Source organism: Apodemus sylvaticus, chromosome 5, assembly GCF_947179515.1.
Source record: "Apodemus sylvaticus chromosome 5, mApoSyl1.1, whole genome shotgun sequence".
Lineage (NCBI taxonomy): Eukaryota > Metazoa > Chordata > Mammalia > Rodentia > Muridae > Apodemus > Apodemus sylvaticus.
In genome coordinates this window covers 149,001,975-149,027,252 of record NC_067476.1, presented here as the reverse complement: position 1 = coordinate 149,027,252, position 25,278 = coordinate 149,001,975, and the positions used below count along the sequence as shown (strand labels likewise).

Genomic DNA, 25,278 nt, shown 5'->3' with positions numbered 1-25,278 from the left:
TCTTTCTAGCTCTAGCAATGACTCTATACTCTGGATACAACTCAGGGAAGAGTATTTACTAAGCATGAATAAGACCCCATACTAGGGCCTGGAGAGGTGGCTCAGCGGTTAAGCGCACTGGCTGTTTTTTCCAGAGGTCCTGAGTTCAATTTCTAGCAACCACATGGTGTCTTGCAACCCTCTGTAATGGGATCTGATGACCTCTTCTGGTGTGTCTGAAGATAACCACATTGTGCTCACATACATAAAATAAATAAATCTTAAAAAAACAAAAAGATCCCATACCAACAGTAATGATTGATTGATTAAGTAGCACAATTGTTTAACTGCTTTGTAAACTCCAGATACTGTTTGAGACACTGGGTTATAACAGTGGATGTAACAGAGTACTCTCTGAATCTAGCATCTAAGTAGGGGAGACAGAAAATAAATATAGGAATAAGTAAACTATAAATTATAGCTTAAGAGCCAAGTGTTGTTATATTAACCTGTAATCTCAGCACTCAGGAAGCAGAGGCAAGGGCATCTGGAGTTCAAACTCATTCTCAGGTATATGAATGAATTCTAACCATCTTGAGCTACATGAGACCTTATAAAAAAGGAAAGAAAGATTTACCTTAAATAGAACCTTTTATGGAGACTCCCATTCCAGATGTATATATATATTTTTAAATTGTCATTTAACCAAGTAGCATAGGCTGACTTATTTTAAAACAGGTCAAGGGGGTGTGATGGGGCAGGCAGAAGAACCTCCAGGTTTTTGGGGTTTTTTTTTTTTTTTTTTTTTTTTTTAAGATTTAGTTATTATTTAATGTACGTGAATACACTGTTGCTATCTTCAGACACACCAGAAGAGGGCATAGGATCCCATTACAGATGATTGTGAGCCACCATGTTGTTGCTGGGAATTGAACTCAGTACCTCTGGAAGAGCAGTCAGTGCTCTTAACTGCTGAGCCATCTCTCAAGGCCCCTTCCAGGTTTAAAGATGGATTTTATTTGGTTAGTTGGGTTTTTGAGAAAGGGTCTCACTTCTGGAGCTCTCTGACCTGGAGCTCTGTGTAACCCAGGAACTGTGAACTTTGTGTGATCCTCCTCCTGCTTTTGCTCTGAGGACTGGGATCATAGTTATTCGCACCAAGCTCTGTTCAAGGCAGGTGTGCTTTGAATCAGAAATGTCCCTGTGCTGAAGGCACAGATTCGAAGGGACCAACTTTTGGGAAATGAGTGTAATCTAAGGGCCCTGACCCCACTGGGGTTGTAAATCCAAGATAGAGTCATCGTTTGTAAACCATGTTGTCAGGAGGTGGAAAGTAGGGAGAGAACCCGATTGGAGGGTGTAGGTCTGGGCTCCTCCATTCTCCACCTCTCCTCTACCTCGGTGAGGTTAGCAGTTAGTCCCTAACTTAGCTCCTTCTGCCTTGTCACACACCTAAAAATTACAGGTCACCCTCCCTCTGCCTGTGAGCCAAACCTCTCAAACTGAGAAACAAAACAAAAGTCTGCTCCTTATTTATATCGGATTTTATTGACGGATTGGACCATTTTGAGACAGGGTCTCACATAGTTTAGGGTGGTCAGCTGACCTTGAACTCCTAATCAGTCTGTCTACACCTCCCAAAATGCTAGCTTTATAAGTATACACCACCATGCCAAACTTCTCCATGGTTCTTTAGTAGTTTCGAGATAGGGTTTCTCTGGGTTAACAGCCCTGGCTGTCCCCAACTTACTCTGGCCTCCAACTCACATAGATCCATCTGCTTTTGCCTCCAAGTGCTGGGACTAAAGGTGTGTGCCACCCATGTAGCTCTGATTGTCCAGGGACTCCAGGCTAGCCTCGAACTCAGAGATCGCCCTAGCTTTTTCTCTTTGTTAAAAGCCATCTAAGAAAGGCTGGGGCAAGCAAGTGAGAGATTTTTTTTGGGAGAAGGCCACCATTTTGAATGGCTGCGATGGGTGTAGGGTCCTAAGAGGCTGTCTCCCAGGATTGCTTGTTGCTGCTGATATCCCTTTCTGTCAACATTATGTAGCCTAATGATTCCCAGGCATCAGCCCATCCTATTGGGCAGATCTGCAAAATCAATATGAAGATGTGCTTTCATGTAGTAATGCTGTGTAGACAAATGGATGGTTTCCTGATAATGATTTTATAGAACTCCTAAATTGATATAAGTTGTCTCAAACTCCCTGTAGAATAAAAGCTGCAAATAGATCTCGGAAAACCTTCATGTGTCACAGGCTAATTGAACTAGGAAAAGAAAGCAGGCTTGGAACAGATTTATGATCAAGGAAAGCATTCCTTCTAGGTAGGGAATGAGCCTACTATCTGGTAACTAAAGGTCATAAACTGGGAATGGGCAATTTGTTACAGGTGTAAAGACAGACTAAAGGCCAGGCAGTGGTGGCGCAAGCCTTTAATCCCAGCTCTTGGGAGGCAGAGGCAAGCAGACTTCTGAGTCCGAGGCCAGCCTGGTCTACAGAGTGAGTTCCAGGACAGCCAGGGCTACACAGAGAAACCGTGTCTTGAAAAAGCAAAGAACCCCTCCCCCAAACAAACAAACAAGCAAACAAACAAACAAACAAAGACAGACTAAATGACAGACTAGTCTATCTATATAAGACTTCAAAATGAGACACAAGGCAGATGATTTGTCTCCTGACAAAACCATGTTAACTTATGACATGAAAATCACTGCTTTAAACTTGTAATGAACTTATGGAGCTAGTGACAGATAATGAATGTTTACTCAGGTACGAGTCTTAAGGGAAAGACATGTAAAGTCTTATTGATCTATGGCATGAACTGGTGCCTTAAACTTACTATGAATGTATGGAATACAAAAATGCTTAGAAACCATGTGATCAGCTACCATGAGAAAGTATAAAAACCAAGAACTACAATAAAATTACAGTGTAGGCTTCTTCAGCTTCATCCAGTATGCATGTCTCTCCTTCCTTCCTTCCTTCCTTCCTTCCTTCCTTCCTTCCTTCCTTCCTTCCTTCCTTCCTTCCTTCCTTCCTTCCTTTCTTCCTTTCTGATTTACGAATGAATTCTGAGCCTCTTGCCTAGCCAGCAAGGGGCACTTGTAAGCCAGAGAGAAAAGAGTCCTAGTAATTAAGGTTTTTATTAATCCCCTGGTGTTATCAACAGGACTTAATCACCAGAAATCAGCAGCTTTTGGCCACAGAGTAGCAAAAGAGTTCAAGAGAGAGTTAATAGCCAAATGTCATCAGTCTTTGTCCCCAATCACTACCCTTTGCTGCCTTCCCTGGGTACCTGAACTGGATGCTGGACTGGACCCTGGCCTACCTGCCTTACTTCCCTCCCTCCCTCCCTTTCTCCCTCCTTGCCTCCCTTCTTCCTTCCTTCCCTCTCTCTCCCTCCTTCCTTCCTTCCCTCTCTCTCCCTCCTTCCCTCCTTCCCTCCTTCCCTCCTTCCCTCCTTCCCTCCTTCCCTCCTTCCCTCCTTCCCTCCTTCCCTCCTTCCCTCCTTTCTTTCTTTCTTTCTTTCTTTCTTTCTTTCTTTCTTTCTTTCTTTCTTTCTTTCTTTCTTTCTTTCTTTCTTTCTTTCTTTCTATATAGGGTCTCCTGTATTCCAGGGGAGCCTTGACCTGACTAGGTAACCAAAAGATGACCTTGAATCCCTGATCTTCCTGCTTCTACCTCCAAGTACTAGGATTGCAGGCAGGTGCATGTTACCACACTTGGCTGTGTGGTGCTGGAGATGGAACTCAGAGCTTTGTGCATGCAAACACTCTGACAACTGAGATCCATGCCAGTTCCTCATTTCTGTTCTGAAGGTCAATGTATATATTTTTATGGCAGTACCACGCTGTTTTAATTACTACTGATTTATAGTGTAGTTTGAAATCAGGTGGTATAATAAACTTTCTTCTTTTTGGCTCATACCTGCCTTGGCTATTTTTGTTGTTATCCCATAGAAATTTTAGGATTAGAAGGCTAGAGAAATGGCTCAGCCATAAGAGCACTTATTGTTCTTCCAGAGGACATGGGTTTGATCCCCAGCACACCTATAACTCCAGTTCAGGAGAAGTGATGACCTCTTCTAGCCACTGGTGGTACCAGGCATATAGGTGATATGCAGATGTGTTAATAAATACATAAGACATTTTAGGATTATGTTTTCTATTTCTCTGAAATATGACATTAAAGTTCTGATAGGAATTGTTTTGCATCTGTAGGTTGCTTTAAATAGTGTACACATTTCAACAGCATTAATTATTCCCATATGTAAAGATGGGGTATCTTCCCACTTCTCTGTGCACAAACAAAGCTTCTAAATGAGTATTTATATATAAAAGACAAAGCTTGAAAATCAACCATAGAATGGTATGACTGAGGTCCCTGACAGAACTGGGGTACTTGCTCTCTCTCTCTCTCTCTCTCTCTCTCTCTCTCTCTCTCTCCTTTCCTATCTCCTCTACCATGTGTGTGAGTTCATACAGAGGCTGAGGTCAATGAGTTAATGTTAGATATCTTGCTCAGTTGTTCTCTACCTTATTTGTCGAGGCAGAGTCTCTTGCTGATCCCAGAGTCCACTGTTCTGCTAGGATCACTTCTAGACAGGGATGCTCCTGTCTCTGCATCTCCAGTGCTGGAATTATGCAGGCACACCACCACGCCTGGTTGTTTCTGTGGGTGTTGGTGGTCCACTCGGAAGTCCCCACCCTCCCATGGCGAGCACTTGACCCCCTGAGCCTTCTCTCCACCACCTGCTTGTAGTCTTCTATCTCCCTCTGGTGGAAAAGGCGAGGGCATTGCACATCAGTGTCGTCACATTTCAACTTCAGTGCTTCTCGTGTACTATTGTAAAATAAACGGTGAGTCGTGATAAGCTTCTGTTTGCTTGCTTGTTTGCTTGCTTTTTGGTTCTAGTTATTGAACATAGGTCCTCATAGCCCTGAAATTCTTCATCTAGACCAGGCTGCCCTCAAATTTGCAAGGTTCCCCCAACCTCCTTCCAAGTACTAAGATTATAAGCGAGGCACACCAGGATGTTTTAAAAATTAAATTAAGTTGTGTCATTGAGTATAAAAAAAATCACAGCCTCTCACACCTGAACTGTCATAAAGTTGTACTAAAACTATACATCTATTAACATATATAATTGCTTATATGCTGCATGTGTTTCTATGTGTGTGCAAACAGTGGTTTGCTGATAAATGTATAATATAATGAGCTCTCCCAAAGAAAAAGATATAAGTATATACATATATAGATTTATTATTATGAACTTTCTAAAACTAAAAACCTATCAACATAACTTACAGACAGTGAAATATACAACACATTTTTGTTTTGTTTTGTTTTTTTCGAAGAGTGGTCTGGTGTATTTCAGGCATGCCCTGAACTCACTATGTGGCTGAGCCTTTACCTCTGGTGTACTGCGATCACAGTTAGGTACTACCGCATACAGTTTATGCAGTTCGAGGCACTGAACCCAGGACTTCATGCATGCTAGTCAAACTCTCTACCAACTGAGCTATAGCCCCAGCTCCCATGGCACTCTTCATTGTAAATAAAACTTGCGGATGCCTATGATGTTATTGATTTTACTGGACATTTGTTTCCACAGCCTATCTATGATTTAAGTTCAACCACACACTGACAAACTGAGTCATAGCTCAGTGAAGACCGGCAATGACAGAATACAGGCCTTATTTGGGGCACTTGCCTATTTCCTTAGTGCAACTATTTCTGTCGTGACTGGTTTCAAGCTTCCTGGGTGGCATCCCAAGATGGGGAAGAGAGCACAGAGGTGCACCAGGGAGGCCCCATAGACGCAGGTAGACTCAAGAACGTAGATAAGCCAGAGGTGATAGCATATACCTGGAATCCCAGCTTAGCTAAGGGACAAAACTGAGTGATTGAGTCACGGGTACCTGTCTCAAAAACTGAAGTATTGCCGGGCATGGTGGCACATGACTTTAATGTCAATACTCAGGAGGCAAAGTGCAGGGGATCTCTGAGTTCGAGGCCACCCTGGTTCTACAGAATGAGTTCCAAGTCAGCCAGGACTACCCGAAGAAACTGTCTTAAAAGAAAAGTAAATAAGACTGAAATTTAGTAATTACTTTTCAAAGAATTTTCATCTCATAACCCTGTATCTGAACCAATATAAGGAACTCCCAAACTAGCTCTTAAGAAAGGTGGGTCTCTCGTTTGTATTTTGCAGATAAAGAAAGCAAGACTCCCACAAACATGAGGGGAGCAGGTTGCCCAGGCAAAGTGCAGCCTGCAGTGTTCTCAGTACGTAGCTTGGGGGCGGTGAGTGGATGCGATGCAGCTCATGTGATGTAGACCTGCACTCTGCAGAGACCCTTCATGGCCACTAGAGGGAGACGTGCCCCCTTAGGGGGCGGAGCTTGCGAGAAGCGCGCATGCGCCCAGCGGGATGTGGCGGTACCAGCTCCGGCGAAGGGCAAGACGGTGGCCGAGAAGGCTCCGGGAGACGGACGGTGGCCGAGAAGGACCGGCATGGAGCACCTGGAGCGCTGTGCGTGGTTTCTCCGCGGGACGCTGGTGAGGGCGGCGGTGCGGCGCCACCTGCCCTGGGCGCTGGTGGCCGCCATGCTGGTGGGCTCGGTCCTCAAGGAGCTGTCCCCGCTGCCCGAGAGCTACCTCAGCAACAAGCGCAACGTCCTCAACGTGTGAGTGCATCTGGCTCCGGGGGCCCCCCCGCGCCCCAAGAAGCCAGTTGGATGCTGGGGTGGGCGAGTCATCGGGAGGGAGCCCGGTCTTGACAGCCGCGTCCGCGCGCGTGTCGCGACGCTGGGACCCTGGGAAAGCGAGTGACACTCGCGCCTAGTAGTCGAGCATTCCGATAGGAGGATCGAGTTGATGACGGGTGGGTTGTAAGTGACAGTGGGTACACTGGAGCCGCTATTCCCCCACCCTCGGAGTTAGGCGCTCGCCCCTGTCCTGTTTGGGGGAGATGTCACCTTCTGCCGGCTTCTGCCGGCTATTCAGACATTCCTCTCCTAACCAGTGTAGCAAAAATCCCACCGTCTTAAAGACCACCTCTAGACCCACCTACCACCCTGAGAGCTTTTGCCCTCCCGGCCCTGCGTTGGTGGAAGCGTGGAACCTTTCGCGCTGGTGACCTTTCTCCTGGATCTCCTTGGACTTTCTCAGTACTCTAAAGTGCATGGCAGTTACCCAGGAAAACAACCCCAGCCGACCTCTTTGGAACGTCTCTCTAATTCCACTTATTTCTTTCCTGGTCCTTTAAAAACCCTTTTATCGCAGATACCGCAACACTCCGTTGGATCTATACAGGGAGTTTGGAAGATGAAATTGCTCCTTCCATGTGAGCTTATAATGCTTCAGAGTGGTGTCTCCAACTTGTGGAGAACCTGCCTCTCTCTTGTTAATCTACTTCAAACGCGGGTTTTCCCTTTTGGGCAGCTGGGTCAGGTTTCTGGCAGACACTGGCTTTAATAAGGCTTTCCTTGTCAAGCCTATAAAGGTTTTAGTGTCGGGTTCTTTGGTGGTGTCTGGGGAACTACTAGAACCTAGGGAAGAAGCATCCCGTCCTCAGTCCACCTTCTTCTTATCCACTTGTAGTGGCTGGTCTAAGAATAGAGAGTAAAGGTGGTAGATGGTCCAGATCTCTTATGTGTGTGTTTCCTACCCAGATCTCCAGGTCAGCCACCTTTCATGAGCACAGAGGCAGAAGGCATGGCAGATGTTGCTTCATCTGGCCTAATGAACCAGGAGCCCAGCAGCCTGGCACACCAATCTCTGTTGTTTAGGGGTAGCCATGGATTCTAATGTTTTGTTCCAAGACATGATACTGATTAATAGGAGGGAACTGGCAGTGACTCATTGAATCTGGAAGAGATTTTAAGACCGGCTTGGTGCCCTCAGCTTTTCTAGCTGAGGGAACGGAGGCCTGAAGATAAATAAGAGTTAGAGTCAGGATTCAAACCCTGGTCTTGTAGCTTGAGGTAAAATCCTTCCTTCTTCCTTCCTTCTTCCTTCCTTCTTCCTTCCTTCCTTCCTTCCTTAAGGTTTATTTATTTATGTATTCATTTATTTATATATTTTATGTCTGTGAGCACACTATAGCTGTCTTCAGACACACCAGAAGAAGGCATCAGATCCCATTACAGATGGTTGTGAGCCACCATGTGAGTGCTGGGAATTGAACTCAGGACCTCTGGAAGAGCAGTCAGTGCTTTCTTAACCGCTGAACCATCTTTCCAGCCCATAAAACTCTTTCTTACAAAACTTACCAGCTTTGTAGAAAAGAACACTAGTGTGGTAGAAAAGACATGGACTTTGGGGGCTGTATAAAGTGTGGCTCAATTTGTTTGCTGTTGTGTATGAAGCCTTGGCAAAGTTCAGTTTTCTGAGCCCCAAGAGCTATCTGTAAAATGGGTCAAATGAAGACCGGCTATACAGCCCAATTGGTAGACTGCTTTCCTAGTGTGCACACAGGTTTGAACCCCAACACCACATAGACCTGGGTGTGGTACCTATAATGGCACTACTTCAGAGGTGGAGGCAGGAGGGTCCAGAGTTCAAGACTATCCTCAGCTACATAGGCAGGCTATGAGACAGCCTGGGCTATACTTAGGAAAAAAAAAAAAAAGACCTTCCTCCTCAGCTGATTGTGAATGTGTGTGAACGCATCTATCTGGCATCTGATAGAGGCTCAGCTATTGCTTTCCTGAGAAAGTGATCTAACTGAAAAATGTCCAGCCCTGGATTTGAACCTCAGTCTACCACTATGACCTCCACATTGGCATGACACATCTGTATGTCTCAGTGTCACCTTACAGAGTTATGGATTAACTAGTTTCAGTACTTAGGGAAGAAAGAATGTGTAAGCATGTATTAAGGAATAAAAGAGGGTATAGCTGTTTAGATGGCAGCTTCGATGGGCTTTAAATAACTTCCCTTGGGAGCGTGATGACACCGTTTCCTTTCTGCCAAGTCTGTTCTTCACCTGTGTTTCCTCCTCTGTCAGGTATTTTGTTAAATTGGCCTGGGCCTGGACAGTCTGTCTCCTCCTACCTTTCATTGCCCTCACCAACTATCACCTGACGGGCAAGACCAGCCTGGTCCTGCGGCGGTTGAGCACCCTCCTCGTGGGCACAGCCATCTGGTATACCTGCACAGCCCTCTTCTCTAACATTGAGCACTACACAGGCAACTGCTACCATTCCCCAGCCCTGGAGGGCATCAGACAGGAGCATCGTAGCAAGCAGCAGTGCCACCGGGAAGGGGGCTTCTGGCATGGCTTTGACATCTCAGGTCACTCCTTCTTGCTGACCTTCTGTGCACTCATGATCGTGGAGGAGATGGCCGTGTTGCACGAGGTGAAGACGGACCGCAGCCACCAATTCCACACTGCCATCACCACCCTGGTGGTCGCCCTGGGCTTCCTGACCTTCATCTGGGTGTGGATGTTTCTGTGCACGGCCGTGTATTTCCACGACTTGACCCAGAAAGTGTTCGGCACCATGTTTGGTTTGTTGGGCTGGTACGGGACATATGGGTATTGGTATCTGAAGTCTTTCTCTCCAGGACTTCCTCCCCAGAGCTCTAGTTTGACTTCGAAGCAAGATACTTACAAGAAATGAGAAGGAAGGAAATAGGGACAGGAGGACAATGGCCAATAGGATTCCTGCCTACTTTGTCCAGTGACTGGCTGAATTATCCATCCCGTTTCAGAGAGGACCTTACTAGGTACTTCTGGAGTGGGGAAAGTCTGGGAGCAAGCTTCGTCCTCAGACTCTGCTGGCAGTGCCACCATGTTGCCGGCAGTGCTATTCCTGTCAGATTCTTCTCATCTCCGGCAAGATGTAACCTTAATCTGTTCCCAGAGAGAGAGCTAAGGCTCAGCAGAGGGATAGCTGATGGCCTCATCATGGGACTCAAGGGAAAACCAGGGCTTCAGGACTCTCTGCTATGGCCTCCCTGGCTCTGGTTCTCTTTCGAGTTTAGTGGCTATGGTAATGCTGTTCATTTAACAGCGTTTCCCCATGGCTGACTCTGAGATAAGCATCTGTCTCTGGTAGGTTCTTTGTTAAATACCCCAGTGCCTAAAGGGCACTCTCTGGCTGAAGCATCCGTATCCCCTGCCGAATGTTGATGTTGTACCTGCCATGATTGCCAACAGGGGCCATGACCCTGCAGTGCCTGTATGACTGTTGATGTTGTTGTTGTTGTTGTTGTTGTTGTTATTGTTATTGTTTTGTTTTGTTTTGTTTCTCTGAGTAGCTCTGTGTGTCCTGGAACTCACTCTGTAGACCAGACTGGCCTCAAACTCAGAAATCCACCTGCCTCTGCCTCCCAAGTGCTGAATCAAAGGTGTGCACCACCACGGCCAGGCACTTGGATGTTTTTTTGTTTTTTGTTTTTTGTTTTTTGTTTTTCTGTGCACACTGAGTTGGTTTTCAGAGCAGTAACAGAGAATCCCATTTTCTCTCTTCTCTCCTGACTGACTGCTCTATAGTTTCAATCATTACTACTCCGTTTGGTCTTTGTTGGTTTGACAAAGCTCCAGCACCACACTTGGGCATGTGAAAATTGTTTTGAGGGGTTTTTGTTTTTTTAGAACACTAACTTTTTATAGAAACCAAATTCTTGACTTGTTGTATGAAATCCCACCTCATAGGATTGATCCCTCTCTTAGGAATATAACTGGAGCCAGTGGGGGAGCGCGGTGCTGCATGCCTTCAATCCCAGCACCAGGAAGGCAGAGGCAGGCAGATCTCTGTGAGTTTGAGGTTACCCTGCCATGGCTGCATTGGGAGATTCTGACTCAAAAAAGAAAGAAAGAAAGAAAAAAAGAAAGAAAGAAAGAAAGATTAAGAGATTAAGAGAGAAAGAGAGAAAGAGAAAGAAAGAATAAAACTGAAAGGCAGATTTTTATTATTTGATGATTTTTAAGCTGAGAGAGTAATTCAGTCAAGTGCTCATTTGTCCTAAGGGTTTCCTACCCACTGACTGGTGATAGAGACAGAATTGGGTTTGGGAACCTTATAGGACAAGTGCCACAGCCTAGGGGATTTTTACCTTTGGAGATTATGATAATTTAGAAGTGGAATAAAATGTTTCGCTCTGACGCTGGAAGCCAGTCTTTTTTTGCAGCACTTCCCGGCTTCCTGCCACATCATTCTGTGGCCTTCACCGTGACTGTTAGGCTAAGAAGTCCTGTTACCCACGTCCCACACGGAAGGCTTCTGGTCTGACAAGAGGGGGCCCTTTCCTCTCCCAGGTCACCTCCTTAAGCCTGGCATAGCTGAGCCCCTGGCCTTTTGGATGATGACCCTTGAAGCTGCTTGGATGCCTCCTCCCTGGCAGAGCTGGCTAATGGCGTTAACTGCTAAGCTTTGGCCTGGCTCAAGCTCTGGTTGTTAGGTGCTTAGTAAATTAAGAGTAATCTCTTTTTCTTTTAATCTTAGGGTTTTTTTTTTTTTTTTTTTTTTTTTTTTGGTTGGTTGGTTGTTTTTTTTTTTTTTTTTTTTTTTCTTTTTTTGAGACAGAGTTTCTCTGCGTAGCCCTGGCTGTCCTGAAACTCATTCTATAGACCAGGCTGACCTCGAACTCAGAAATCCGCCTGCCTCTCCCTCCCAAGTGCTGGGATTATAGGCGTGTGCCACCACCGCCCCGCTAATCTTAGTTTTGTTTTGTTTTGTTTTTTTTTTAATTTTTAATTTAACCTTTTGAGTCAGGGTTTTACTATGCAGCCCTGGCTGGTTTGGAACTGACTATGTAGATCAGGCTGATCTCAGATTCACAGAGATCTACCTGCCTGCCTCTGTTTCCTGAGTGCTGGGATTAAAGGTATATTAAGATTAAATATTGCCTAATTTTAATATTGCCACCACATCTGGCAACTAAGTAATTTTTCAAAATATAATAATCTATTTAAAATATGTATTTTATAATCCTGTTAAGCTACAGGTCAACTTGACCAATTGCTATTTAAGATGGAGATGTTCTCACCAAAGGGGAAGAGAGGCAGTCAGTAAGAAGTCACCATGATGCTTTGCTGAGTTGACAGTGGACTGAAAGGATGTTTGACCTTCTGGGAGTTTCCACCCACCTCCCCAGGGCAGGAATGGGCCTGGGGATGATGGCTGGTCCCCAGGTGAAGTCTCTCAGGCTTCATGTTCACAACAGAAGGGGGCAGACACAGGGTGTGACCAGAGGGTTATTTGTCATATTGGGACTCCAGGACTCTCACGTGGTCTGACCAGGTTTAACATTAAATCGACAACGCATAGGAATTCTCAGTTGCTCAGCATTCTCTGCATATTAGATGGACTAACTCACCCGTGCTTACACTTGATACTCTTCCCTCTGTGCTCTGGGTGGGGTGGTGGGGTGGAGCCCAGGGTTCTGTGTGTGCTGGGCAAACCCTTTATCCCTGAGCTACGCCCCGAGTTCCTCAGAGCCCTCGCCTTCTCAGGAGCGTGCCTTCCCTCCTGTGTGAGGGAGTGTGGCATGGGTGAGCGAGTGGGCTTGGGCAGCCGTGAGATGCAGGCATGAATGCTGGCATTCCCTCCCCCACCCCCAAACCACCTGACCAGTGTGTAAGCCCTTGTTGGCCTCCGCTGTAAGTCGGAGGCAATTCTTTCAGCACTTAGAGGAAATGACATGTAAGGTGCTGGGCACGTGGGCTGCATGGGTTATCATCTCCCCAAAGTTCTCTTGACAGCATTTAGAGCATTCTGGCTCCTTTAGAGAAAGGAAAGGAAAGAAACCAGTGTCTCTTGAGGAAACACCCAGAGCCTGGGTCGCCTATGGAAATAGTCAAAGTGTCTGTTGTCCCTTGGTGGTAAACCAGAGGCTTTGGGAGCATCTGACTAGAGTCATGCCATGCATGTTGCTTCCCTGTGTGGAGGTTTGCTCACTAGTTTCTATGTGCATCGGGCACTGTCCTGGTATCAGATTGCAATTAGAGGATGGCGCACACCATTGTTCCGTACGCACAGTCTGTGTGTAAACAAGCGAATTAAAGAGCACTTGACATAATGGAGTCCACATTCCGGAGTCTGATGTATTCCTTTCTGTGTGTTTCTAATTCAACTTTTTAACTCTAACTTTTAAATGAAATGTGTGTGTGTGTGTGTGTGTGTGTGTGTTTTGCAAGCTTGCCATGGCTTACATGTGAAGATCAGAGGACAACTTGCACGAGTCAGTTCTCTCCTACCATAGAGGACTTTCAGGTCAAGCTCAGGTAGTCAGGCTTGGCAGCAAGGGCCTTTGCCATGGAGCTGTCTTGTTGATCTATTTTTAAATTTTTATTTCTTCTTATTGTGTTTATAATGCATGTGTTTGTTCACGTGCACCATGATCTACATGGAAGTCAGAGGACAACCTTGCGGAGCCGGGTCTCTCCTGTCGTGTGCATCTTGGGGATCAAGCCTTGCCCTTTAGGCTTGCCAGCTCTTGCTGTTACCCACTGAGCCATCCGGCCTGCCCAGACTCAGCCCAACTTCTCATCCTTTCACAGAAGGGACTTCATAGCTGGAGTTTCTCAGGATGGTTCACTTAAGTCCTTTGTCCTAAGTACAGATACTGTTCAGCCTGCCTTACTCTGTCTTTGATCCTGGGGTCTGGGTCAGCCAGGCCTGGGAGTTGTCCCCTTGGCAAAAGCAGAGAGGTAGGTCTTTTAGACTGCTGAAGAGCAGTGACAGCCTACCGGGATAAGGTCACTTTGCAGCCCCGAACTCCCCGTGCATAAAATAGCATTTTGTGCCCTTCTGCCCACTCACTGTCAGTCTGACCTGCTTGGCACCTCCAGGCAGTGAGTGTGTCGAAAGCCCATTGGATCCGAGATTAGAATCTTCTCATGATGTTTGGCCTGGCAGCAGCAGCCAACTCTAAATTCTGCTGCAAGCTAGGTACAGGCTGGATATCTTCCACTTGGGTTTGGACTCAGAGCAGCCCCCTTCCTAGCCAAAGCTCCGTGCTGGGTTACAAAGATGAGTCTTGAAGCAGGCCTGCACTTCAGGGAAAAGAGCCCGAGCCACCATCAAGTGTCCTGAGTGTAGGGGCAAAGTTAGGACCTGAGAACGTTGGACAGGTAACCTGCTGCCCTAGAGATCCAGAAACACATTGGTAAAAGGGAATGTTCCTTCTAGTCCGAAAGGATGGAGAAGAATTGAAACATTCCTCCAGGAAAGAAAAGCCAAGGCAGGGATAATATACCCCAAACCATGTTGGTAGTCCTCTAGCTTCTGTTTAGAGAAGGGAGCCTGGCTTCCTTCATTTTCTTTTTCTTTTTTGTTTTTTTGTTGTTGTTGTTGTTTTTCTTTGTTTTGTTGTTGTTGTTGTTGTTGTTGGTTTTGGATTTGATTTTTTTCCGAGACAGGGTTTCTCTGTTTGCCCTGGCTGTCCTGGAACTCACTCTGTAGACCAGGCTGGCTTCGAACTCAGAAATCCTCTGAGTTTCCAAGTGCTCTGCCTCCCAAGTGCTGGGACTAAAGGCGTGCGCCACCATCACCCGGCGGCTTCCTTCATTTTTCAAAAGCCCTGGAGACTGAGGAAAGACTTAGGCATGTCCTGCTTGGGTACATATGGCTCTGGGCTACTGTTAGAAAGCCTAGCCTGGGCACCAGTCCGCCACTGCTTTTCTCTGCTGTTCTGTGATCTTGAACCAACAATAGCATCTCTGCCTCAGTCTCCTCATCTGATAAGCCAGATAGGTAGACTGGATGGGTAGAGGTTACCCAGGTAACTCCTGAAATCCTGGGATCCACTCTACTCTCCAATTCTCTGTTTTGCTTGGTGAAAAGTTCCTCCCCTGCTCCTTCTGACTTATTTTAGGAAAGGACATGAAAAAAACCTCACGCTTAGGTCAAGTGGCAGCTGGCTGCCTGGTGAGTGGCAGGGAGCAGACTATGGGCTACAGCTGATCGCCACCCACCTCCTTTTTCTCTGTGGACATCAGGGTGAGTTCTGGCCTGATCGCTTGGGCCCACATGGGCTTTCTCAGCACAGGGAAGCAAACCTAATTCCCAGCTTAGGCACCACTGGGGAGTTCTAGTAACCACTGGGGAATGTCTGGGGAGTTTTACAGTGGATCACGCAGTGAGGAGCACAGACACTGTCCTGCCTCAGGGAGAGGGTGGCAGATTGGCACCGCCTATACAGATGATGACCTGGTGGTAGTCACACTGAATACACACAGATCCAACCATCTCAAGTAGGGATTATGCTGTGAAATACAGGAAGACAGCTGCCTGCAAACACGCCAGGAACCCAGATGCTGATTAGTCACATAAATGATTGTTGTTCCTCACTAATAATTGAACAGTCACTATAAAGAATGAAGGACATATGTGGTGTCAACTGTGAATGCAGAAGATTTGGGCTATGTGTCCTTGGGCAGGTTAACCTCTAAGCCTGATTGGAGCTCAAACTGGGACTACAGTGCCGGGATTCACTCAGCAGGCACAGGCTGGGAGGAGAGGAGCCCGGAGCACTGAGACATGGCAGGAACAGGGGACACAGCATGAAGTCAGGAGCAGGAGCATACCTTCTGTGAGTGCTGCCAGCGGAATGAGTGATCCCCTAAAAGTGCACGGACTGTCCAAAGCAAAATGTTTTCTCAGGACAAGTCACTGAGCAGAACAATTGGTATGGGGCTGGGGGAGGTGTTTAGGTTTGTTTTAAAGATGTATTTGTTTATTTTGTGTATATGAGTACACTGTCCTCAGACACATGAGAAGAGGGCATTGGATCCCATTATAAATGGTTGTGAGCCACCATGTGGTTGCTGGGAATTGAACTCAGGACCTCTGGAAGAGCAGTCCGTGCTCTTCACTGCTGAGCCATCTCTCCGTCCCTAGATTTTGTTTTTTTGAGACAGGCTCTCACGTTGTATCCATGGCTGGCCTGGAACTCAAAGAGGTCCGTCTGCCTCCGCCTCCTGAGTGCTGGGATAAAGGTGTGCTCCGCCGCTGCAGCCTGAATCAAAAGGTTTATTTTGGCTCACAGTTTTGAAAGATTCCACTCCTGGCATGACTGTCTCCTTGAGCAGAACCTCACAGCAGCAGGAGCATGTAGAAGAGAGACTCCTCACCTGTGGCAGCCAGGGAGCAGAGGAGCGAGACACCAAAGGGCAAGTGCCAGCCACAGCTGGTGTGCTTGAACACACGACTCAACCCAAGCACTTAGTAAGCAGTCAGGAAGATCCGGAGTTCAAGGTCATTCTCACACACATGACAAGTGTGTGGCCAGCCTGAGCTACATGAAACCCTGTTTCAAAACAAAAACCCTCATCCTCCTGGACCCATCTGGAGGGTCCTCCCTGCCTCACCTTCCACAGTTCCACCATCCTGCTGTGGTCTAGTTAGATTTGGAGTCCAAACCATCTGTAGGTCAAAGCGTTAGTGATCTGCTGTCTCTGGGACACACCCATAGACACTCTGCTTCCCTCATCTCCCAGGCATCTCCTGGTCCAGCAGGTTGACAGTCAGGGTTAACGTCACACAGCCCTGATGCTATCACTGCTTAGGTGGATACAATCTGCCTAAAGCAGTTACACAAAAGGAATGAGGAGTTTAGCTAGAGCACCTGGGTTCATACCCCAGCTCCACAGGCATGCTGGCTGTGTGATGGTGGGTAAGTTCCTTAACCTCTCTGTGCCCTAGTTTCCATAATGCTATAGGGATGAATTAGCACTGAAGGAGTCCCTAGAGCAGGGTGCTGCGCTTGAGGGTCACCATGGGAGTGGCTTCCTGACGCATGCGGAGCCCTAAGCTTGCCATCGCTGTCACTTCTCCACAGGGATGGTCTCAATTATGACAGAACTTTCCAGAAGGTTATCTGTGCTGTCTGAATGCAAAGGGTCATGTCCCCAAGGTCGAGCTTTAGTCTGGAGTCAGAAAGCTGGGCGCTGGCTTCTGGGACAGCTAACAGGGAAGGATGTTAGAGCTGTGGTGCCACATAGCTAAGGTAGGGCCGTGTTGAAGTGCTGCCAGCCACAGGGAACAGAGGGCTGGCTGCCTGATGCCAGCCCCCAGCAGCTTGCTTTGGGCACAGGACCAGGAGCCTTCTCTCTGAATGTTGCCCCTCGTTGCCAGATTTGGCCACCCAGTTTGCATCCTCCTGAGAGTCTGAATGACTAGGAGGCGGGGCACCAGGGAACTGCCTGGATTTGACCTTAGTGTCTAAGGACAAAGGTATTCAGGTCCTGCCCCAACAAGCTAGTCACCAATATCTCCCTCCATGCCTTTCATGTGTCTCTGACTTCCACCTGCACCCTCAGGGAATACCTCAACCACCGGGCACCCCTGTGCACCCCTCAGGTCCCCCTGTACACCCCTCAGGTCCCCCTGTGCTACAGGAACAAGGTAGGGGAAACAGGTGGGCCAGACACTGAGTTTTCACCTTGTGTGATTAGAAACACTGGAACTGAGGAGGAGCAGACAACATTCAGATCCTGTCAGCCCCTCAGCTGTGTGATCCTGGGCAGAACACTGAGCCTCTCTGGGCTTGTTACACACGTGGGATGAGAATACTGCTTTCTGTTGCATTAGTCTTTACTAATTAAACCATAGTTGGGTAAACATAAGCTTTAAAATGTTGCGTACATATGAGAACCACTTTTTTTGGTGTTTGTTGTTGTTGTTGTTGTTGTTGTTGTTTTGTTTCAAGGCAGGGATTCTCTGTGTAAAGCAGGCTGGCTTTGAACTCAGAGATTTGCCTGCTTCTGCCTTCTCAGTGCTGGGATTAAAGATGTGCACCACTCCTGCCCAACTGAGAACCACTTTTTAATTGAAGAAGATTATCTTTGCTTAATGAATATCTCCCTCGGAAGCCAAGGGACCCCTGTAACACCCAAACATCCTAATAACCCTGAAGTCACTTGGTGTCATCCATATAAATAAACTACGAAACACTGAATAAGGCAGGTCACTGGCATTTACCATTTGTGTTGGGGGGACAGAGTGTCACTACGCACCTCTGGGTGGCCCAGAACTCTTGTAGATGAAGCTGGCCTTGGACTCACAGACATCCACCTGCCTCTGCCTCGCAAGTTTCGGGATTAAACATGGGCATCACAACACCTGGCTGTCCTTGACTGTTTTAGTCCAGTACCCAACAATTCTTTTTCCTTTTTTCTTTACATTTAAAAATATTATATTTTTAATTATGTGTATATGTGTGTGTTTAAATACATGTGCCTGCAGAAATCAGAACTGGGCATCGAGTTCTCTGGAGCGAGAGTCACATAGGTGCTGGTCACTGACCTTGGGTCCTCTGTAAGAGCAATGGGCGCTCTTCACTGCCAAGCCATCTCCAGTCCCAGTACCTGACATTTCCTGTCATCTCACCTCTGGCTCCTTGACACCTGGACCAAGAGAGAAATAGCAAGGCTTTATCTCCTAATGCACACACGTGGCTTCCTAGCTCAACACCACCACTGCACAAGTCAGCTATTGCTGCACTGACGCTTGGTAACAACTATCCCCAACAAACTCCTTGACTGACAGTGTGTTCGGCCAACTGGAGTCCTGCTGATGGATTGTCTCCACCTCCTGAGTCCTACCAGCTGGGGCTCAGAGAGTTGGGCTTCTCTGTCAGTGAACAGATTAAAAGGGAGGGGAACTCTTGCGCGAGCAGGTATTTGAACAGCGAGCAGAGCAGACAGAATCAGCTGTTGAAGATGGCGTTTAGCTGGGGGTGAGCAGACACTCAAGGCCCAAACTCACAGAAAAATACTTTCTTTGAAGCAGGGATGGGACTCTGGAAGCCAAACATCTGGTCTTTTCTGAAGGGCTGCGGGTTTTGTTTTTTAACTTTTGGAAGAGTCTTCATCTCCTAATTTAGGCAATTGAAGAAAGGATGGCTGATTTGCCCACTGCTGTTGCATAACATGTCCTGATCTGGCCTTGAACTTGTGGAGCTAATCCGTCAGCAGGGGCCTGCTGACAGGGAGAAAGGTCTACAGAGCCTTTGTTTCCCCTCAGGAAGGTGAAGAAAAAAGCTGGCCAGCTTGGAAGTTCTTCATGATCTAGCCTTGGCCCCTCTCTCTATCCGTCTGATTGCTGGGGAGCCTGACTCTAGCTCCTCATCATGACTGAGCTTTGGGGGGAGGGTCCTGCAAGGTGGCACTCGGGGCCATGCCGAGCTAAGCCTTCAGCCCCTGCGGTTAGGTTTTGGCCATACCGTTGGAGGCTGTGCAGTGGTGGCCGAGCCTGGACTGAATGAGGATGCAGGGGAGGGACCTCACACGTGCCCGCCACTCATCTTGCTAGTGGGGGTCTTTCACTTGCCCACTTGTGTCCTTCCTGTTAAGATACCTCAGTATTCACCCTCAGTTCAGTGTTCTCCATCTCCTTTACCCCACTCCTCCCAGGGCGCACACGGTGCTTTACAGCAGTCTGTGACCCCAGTTCTTGACGATGGGATGACCTCTTCTGGCCTCGGCAGGCACCGGGCATGAGCATGGTGCCCAGGTACACGTGCAGGCAAAACACTTGTACAGAGAAGAAAAAGAAAAAAAGAAAGAAAGAAAGAAAAAAAGTCCCCCACAGACATGGCACAGCCTGACAACCCTTCACTGAGACTCTCTTCCCCCATGATTCTAGGTTGCGTCAAGTTGATAATTAGAACTAATACCACGTTCCTCCCACCCCTGCTGTGAGCCAGCACTTCCCCAATCCCAGCAACCTCAGGCGAAGCCTTTGCCTAGCATTGGCCACAGCTGCTCCCGCTGCTGCGCCAGAATCCTCCGATGCATGATCTGTAGCTTCTGGTCTACGGGCTGGGTCTTATTTATAGAGCCTGGGCTGGGCTGTGCCCTGGGCGTGTTCTGATGATTCTTCTTTCTGTCGGAGGTCCCGAGCCCACAGCCACAATGCATGTCTGCCCTGTCCTTCTTCCAGCAGTTAGAGGAGGCTTACACACGCTGTTCCCCCAGTTTAAATCCTCGGGCTCCCCAAGCAGTCATCTTTGCCTTCTCTCTGGAAGTGAAATGGTTAGAATGTCCTTGCCAGAGCCCCCTCCAAGGGAAAGGCCAGTTCCCCCTCCTACTGCTAAGAATAAGAGAGAGGTGTGCCTGGATCTTGGTCTGGGAGACTGCACACACCCATTTGTGTGTACTGCCAATGCTTACTAAGGAGCCCCAGCACGTCCAGTCTTGAATGGGCCCCAAAGCAGATTCGGGTCGCAATTTAAGATGTTCTGCCAGCATAGCTTCACCCTGTGACCCTGAAGATCCGATGGTGTATGAGTTCTTAGAGGTAGGCATGCGCTACGGCCTTCCCGAAAGACCCGAGTAGGAAAATGCCTGTGCCCTGCTATCATTTGGCACGAGGTGATGCTCTCCTCTGCAGATAAGAATTATACTTTGGAGAAGTAGCTTCTGGCAGGCCCCTGGGCCCTGGAAGGGACGCCACAGCTGACCACACCAAGTAACTATACAACCTAAGCTCTCCTTCGTGAACTGTATCAGTCACCTGTCCCCGCTCTCAGGCTACCAAGTCTTTCAAGGTCTTTGACACCAGCACACCAGCTCAAGAGACAGTGCGACAGACGGTGAGCAGCACCTGTTCTGCAGCATTGCTCAATCTTCCTTACGCTACTACCCCTGAGTTCTCACAGTGGACTGGCTCCTGGTGGTCAGTCGGTAGAGGCCGAAGGAACTCTGGCCTGGTGCCAAGTGGAAGCGGGTGGTTGCAGCCCAGCAAGGTAGGCATTGCAGGAGGCAGGTGCTTGTAGAAAAAGGAAGTCTAAGCAGTACCTCTCAGAAGGCGGTTCATTTCACCAAGATGGACAGAGGTCTAGAAAGACGGCCACATACGTATGCGAGCATACTGTGCTTGGTGTTTCGCCTGGATGCCCAGGAGAAGGGTAAGAGCTGGGAGACTGAAAGCAAGTAGACACCTGTCTGCGACCGTTGGACAAGATGCTGTGCTGTGGAGATGTCAGGCCTTCTCTTTGCTTAGCTACCCTTGTGCTCAGTCAATTGCTCACACGTAGACTGGCCATGGTACTGAGCTACAGGTTGTAAGTGGACATAACATAGCCTTCCTCTCAGCAAAAACTGACTCAGAGTTCCTGATAGGCCCCACTCACCACAGAAACCTGCTGTCTAGATGGCAGACAGGCTAAATGGAATGTCGACCCTGAGCCACAATGTCCTGTTTCCATCTCGCTTCTCACTAAAGATTTGATAATACAGCAAGAGAAATGTGGCTGACTAGACCCACATAATGTGTTGCTATGGTGATGTGTTTTCTTACCCAATACCTGGGGTTACAGGACCCTGAAGTGGACCAGGGAAGGCTGTGTTCCAGGGAAGCTGGGAGACACCACAATGCTGCTATAATTCTGAACTACAGGTCGCAGCCAATCCTGTGTGCGCCCCTGCCAGGAGTGCAGAGGCGGAAGTGGGAACGTCTACTCCCATGATTCCTTGTACCCCAGGCACAAGACTTGCTTCCTGTGATGGGTCATCTTCACAGTCTGTCTGCTGGGATTTAGAATCACCCAGGAGACACACCTCTGGGTCTGTCTCTGATGGTCCATCTTCCTCAGGTGTGACTGAGGAGAGAGGACCCACCCTGAGTGTGGGTGGGGCCAGGGTGGGGGCCTGGACTGAATTAAAGAGAGAAAAATGAAGCCAGTTGAGTGCCCACATATTCTCTCTCTCTCTCTCTCTCTCTCTCTCTCTCTCTCTCTCTCTCTCTCTCTCTCTTTCTCTCTGTCTCCTCACAGTATGAACAGCTGCCTCATGTTCCTGCTCCCATGCCTCCAACAGATCTCAAAACATAAGCCCAAACAAACCCTTCTTTAAGTTGATTTCTGGGTTTGGTTTTTGGGTTTTTTTTTGTGTGTGGTTTTTTTTTTTTTTTTTTTTTTTTGATTTTTGGTTTTTTTGAGACAGGGTTTCTCTGTGTAGCCCTGGCTCTCCTGGAACTCACTCTGTAGACCAGGCTGGCCTCGAACTCAGAAATCTACCTGCCTCTGCCTCCCAGAGTGCTGGGATTACAGGCATGCGCCACCACCGCCCAGCTCTGGGTATTTTGTTATAGCAATAAGAAAAAGTAGCTCACTTCCCAACCTGAAATTTTGGGCTTTGATTATTTTTTTAAAAAATGTTTTTATATATATGAACATTTTGCCTCAAGGAGGTCAGAAGAGGACATTCCAGATCCCCCTGGAACTGGAGTTAGATGGTTGTGAGCAGACACGTGGGTGCTGGGAATAGAACCCAGGTCCTCTAGAAGAGCAGCAGGTGCTCTTAACTGCTGAGCCCTCTCTCCATCCATGGTCTTGGATGGTTTAGAGATTATAGTTCCAAGTGGGATTCTGTCAGTGGTGCCACTGAGTTAGACATTCATTTGGGGCTTATGAACTATTGGAACTATATGAAAAAACATGGTTTGTCTCCTGGCCGGGCAGATTGGTACTTACTGTTCAAGGCACACTGGGCTGTCGTTCTGCCATGATGGCACAGAACATAAAGTATGGGAAAGGGACAACTTCCACAGCCAACCATAAAAGATCAACAGAAAACCATAGCCACCCACGGGCTACTGGGGTATAAGTCATTTTCCCAATAAACTGTCCTAACTGGCTGAGGCACTGTTGAAACAACCGGCAGTGAGCTTAGCTTACTGGGGTGAGCAAGGCAGTATGAGCTTGGAGAGTGGGAGGGGCTTTTCAGGGGAACGTAATTGGTGAGGCTCAAGGTCCTTCGAATGCCTCATTTGCATAGTGAGGCATTTTAGGTGCTTGCTGGGCAGGTTTTTATTGGGAGAAAGGAAGCTGAACCTGCAATTTTATCAAGGACTATGGGAGCTTTCTCAGGTAGAGGAGATGGGGGTCTGGCTTCCCAGAGAGTCAGACAGAGAAGAGGAAGCCCCACTGAAAAGGAAGTCTCCCATTTCGTTCTGAGCTCAGGGAGCTATCTGATCATGGTAGACGACTAACTCAATAGCAGGGTTTCCCAACAATAAAGATCAGTGGTGGCCTAGGGGCCAGTTTCAGAAACTGGTAGACTTTTCTTCTGTGTGTGTGTGTGTGTGTATGTTGTGTGTGTGTGTGTGTGTGTTGGGCAGAGTAGGAGGCTAACAATGCTCACACTTATATCTAACTTGTATATTATGGTATGGGAAGTAGGATTGTGAATGCTGCAACTAAAGACTCCTGCCTCCTCTAGAGACAGGACAGAGAAGGGCTCCAAGAGGCTCCTTTTGGGGAGAGGACCATGTCCTTTCATGGAGTGTTTACTCCACTAGCATCCATATGTATTGTTCATGAATAGAATATTCATTAAGACAGGGAAGGGTCTTTCTGGATGTCCAGTAGGATAGACAGTGCCAGTTTCTGAGCCTGCAAATCCCATCCTTGTCATGTCCTGGCCATGGCTATTTTCATGTGTATGAACGTTTTGCCTGCCCAGTGCCTACAGAGGTCAGAAGACAATATCCAGCCCCCTGCAGGTGTAGTCATAGATTTTGTTGTGAGCCACCCTGTGGGTGCTGGGAATTGAACCTGGGGCCCCTTTAAAAAATACTCTAAATTTCAGGACATCTCTCCATCCCAATCTTTTTTGTTTGTTGAGAGAAGGTCTTACTTAGTCCAGGCTAGCCTCAGACACACTACGGGAGGGTGACCTTGAAGGTGACCCTCCTTTCTCCACTTCGCAAGTGCTAGGATCACAGGTGTGCACTGCCACACCCAGTTTATGCAGTGCTAGGGAATCGAACCTAGTACCTCATGCTCGAGAGGCAAGCCCTGTGCCAGCTGAGCCACATCCCAGTCCTATTTGTTTTCTTGTAACCTTGCTGAAAATACACACATTTTCATGTTTTATTATTTTTTTTTGTAAAATAAATAAAACTAAGCTTTTTCAGGAACAGGCTATATTATCTCATCTTTGAGCATTTTAACAAGTTTCTCCCACTTAGAAATTAGGATGTGAACATGTGCCGTGGTCACCCCCCCCCCAAGAGCAAAGGCAAGCAAAGGATGTAATCACACTCTGTGACCTGAAATTAAGTGCCCAGATGCGTAAGTGGACTTATGACGACGTCAGAAGCTTTTGGCGGTAGGTGAGGCTGTCTCTGTCCTTCTGTTGTTCCTTCGCCTTGCAATGGCCACCTTGCCAGATCAGCTTGCTCTTCAGAAGAGCTGGATCTGAAACCTCGCCCCTCCAGCCCTCTGTCCCGACTTTGGAAATGAGAGGTGAATAGGACCACTCGGTTTAGAAATGAAAAGCAATTGTTTCTCCTGGATGCTTTATTGGGGGCTCTAAGCATGATGGCAGTGACACCCGGACCCTTTCCCAACATGCAGAAGGCACAGGAAAGTGAGATGGTGGGGTGGGGTGGGGTGGGGACAGTGTGGAGGAGAGACCCCACTGCATGCAGTATGAGGAGTTTCTGGAAAAAAAGGGGAAGGTGGAGGCCGTGAGGGTTGCACCTCCCCTGCTTGTGAACTGAGAAGGACCTTCAGAGATGGAGACTGTGAGGGAGGCACCCTGTTCTTGAGCTGAGACTGACCTTGGGAGGGAAGGTCAACATGGCTTTTGCTGAGAGGCCCACCGTGAAGGGTGGGAAGTCAACTCAAGGTAGGAGTGGCTGAAAACTGCTGCCTCAGGGGATTTCTAGGGAAGTGCCAACCCTCACCAGCTGGCCAGTGAGGAGGATAGGGGTAGAGGGTGTGCCCATGGAGTTAGTCGATCCCAGCCAGAGATGGGTTTGGAGGTGCCACTGCTTGGCTTGAGCCAGTGCTGTCTCAGTCCATGTCCAGGAGAAGAGTGGGACCCCTTTGATCTTCAGAGGCTTTCCACGGGGACTCTGGCTCTCCAGTCCCAGACAGAGGTACTAGTTAGATGAGTTGAGTCTCCGTGTTGGCTATGTCCTATGGAAGAGGTCCCTGCCAAGAGGGAAGGGGGTGCTGGGGTCAGGCCCTCTGAGTCCCCAGCACCTCCCAGAACCTGGGCCCTGCTGGGCGGAACATCCTGAGACTCACCTCAGATCCTAACCAGTCCCCACAGTAACGTCTTGAGTCCTTGAATCAGAAGAAAAGACATTTGGGTTTCCTTGCTCTCGCTTTCTCTCTCTGTCCTCTGGTAGAGCCGTGGCCTCAAATCACGGCGTTGACAATGTCTACTTCTAAACTATGGAATGTTGTCACACTGACAATAGAATTACTAGGAAGAAGGGGCAGGAAGTTCTGTCCAGGGCTCATGGGACAGTGAGTAACTGAGAGGGATTTGGGAAGCACACAGCACAGAGACACCACCAGTCACACACCAGGCCCCGGCCCGGCT

General features: G+C 47.9%; 1 protein-coding gene across 1 annotated transcript; it reads left to right on the top strand.

Annotated features, from left to right (window-relative positions):
* The first annotated feature begins 6,413 nt into the window (after nucleotides 1–6,413).
* On the top strand, nucleotides 6,414–11,455 carry Fitm2 (fat storage inducing transmembrane protein 2). The gene is made up of 2 exons (XM_052184207.1): nucleotides 6,414–6,670; nucleotides 8,995–11,455. The coding sequence occupies exons 1-2, from the start codon at nucleotides 6,498–6,500 to the stop codon at nucleotides 9,608–9,610; spliced, it is 789 nt and encodes a 262-aa protein (XP_052040167.1). The 5' UTR covers nucleotides 6,414–6,497; the 3' UTR covers nucleotides 9,611–11,455.
* The last annotated feature ends 13,823 nt before the right edge of the window (nucleotides 11,456–25,278 follow it).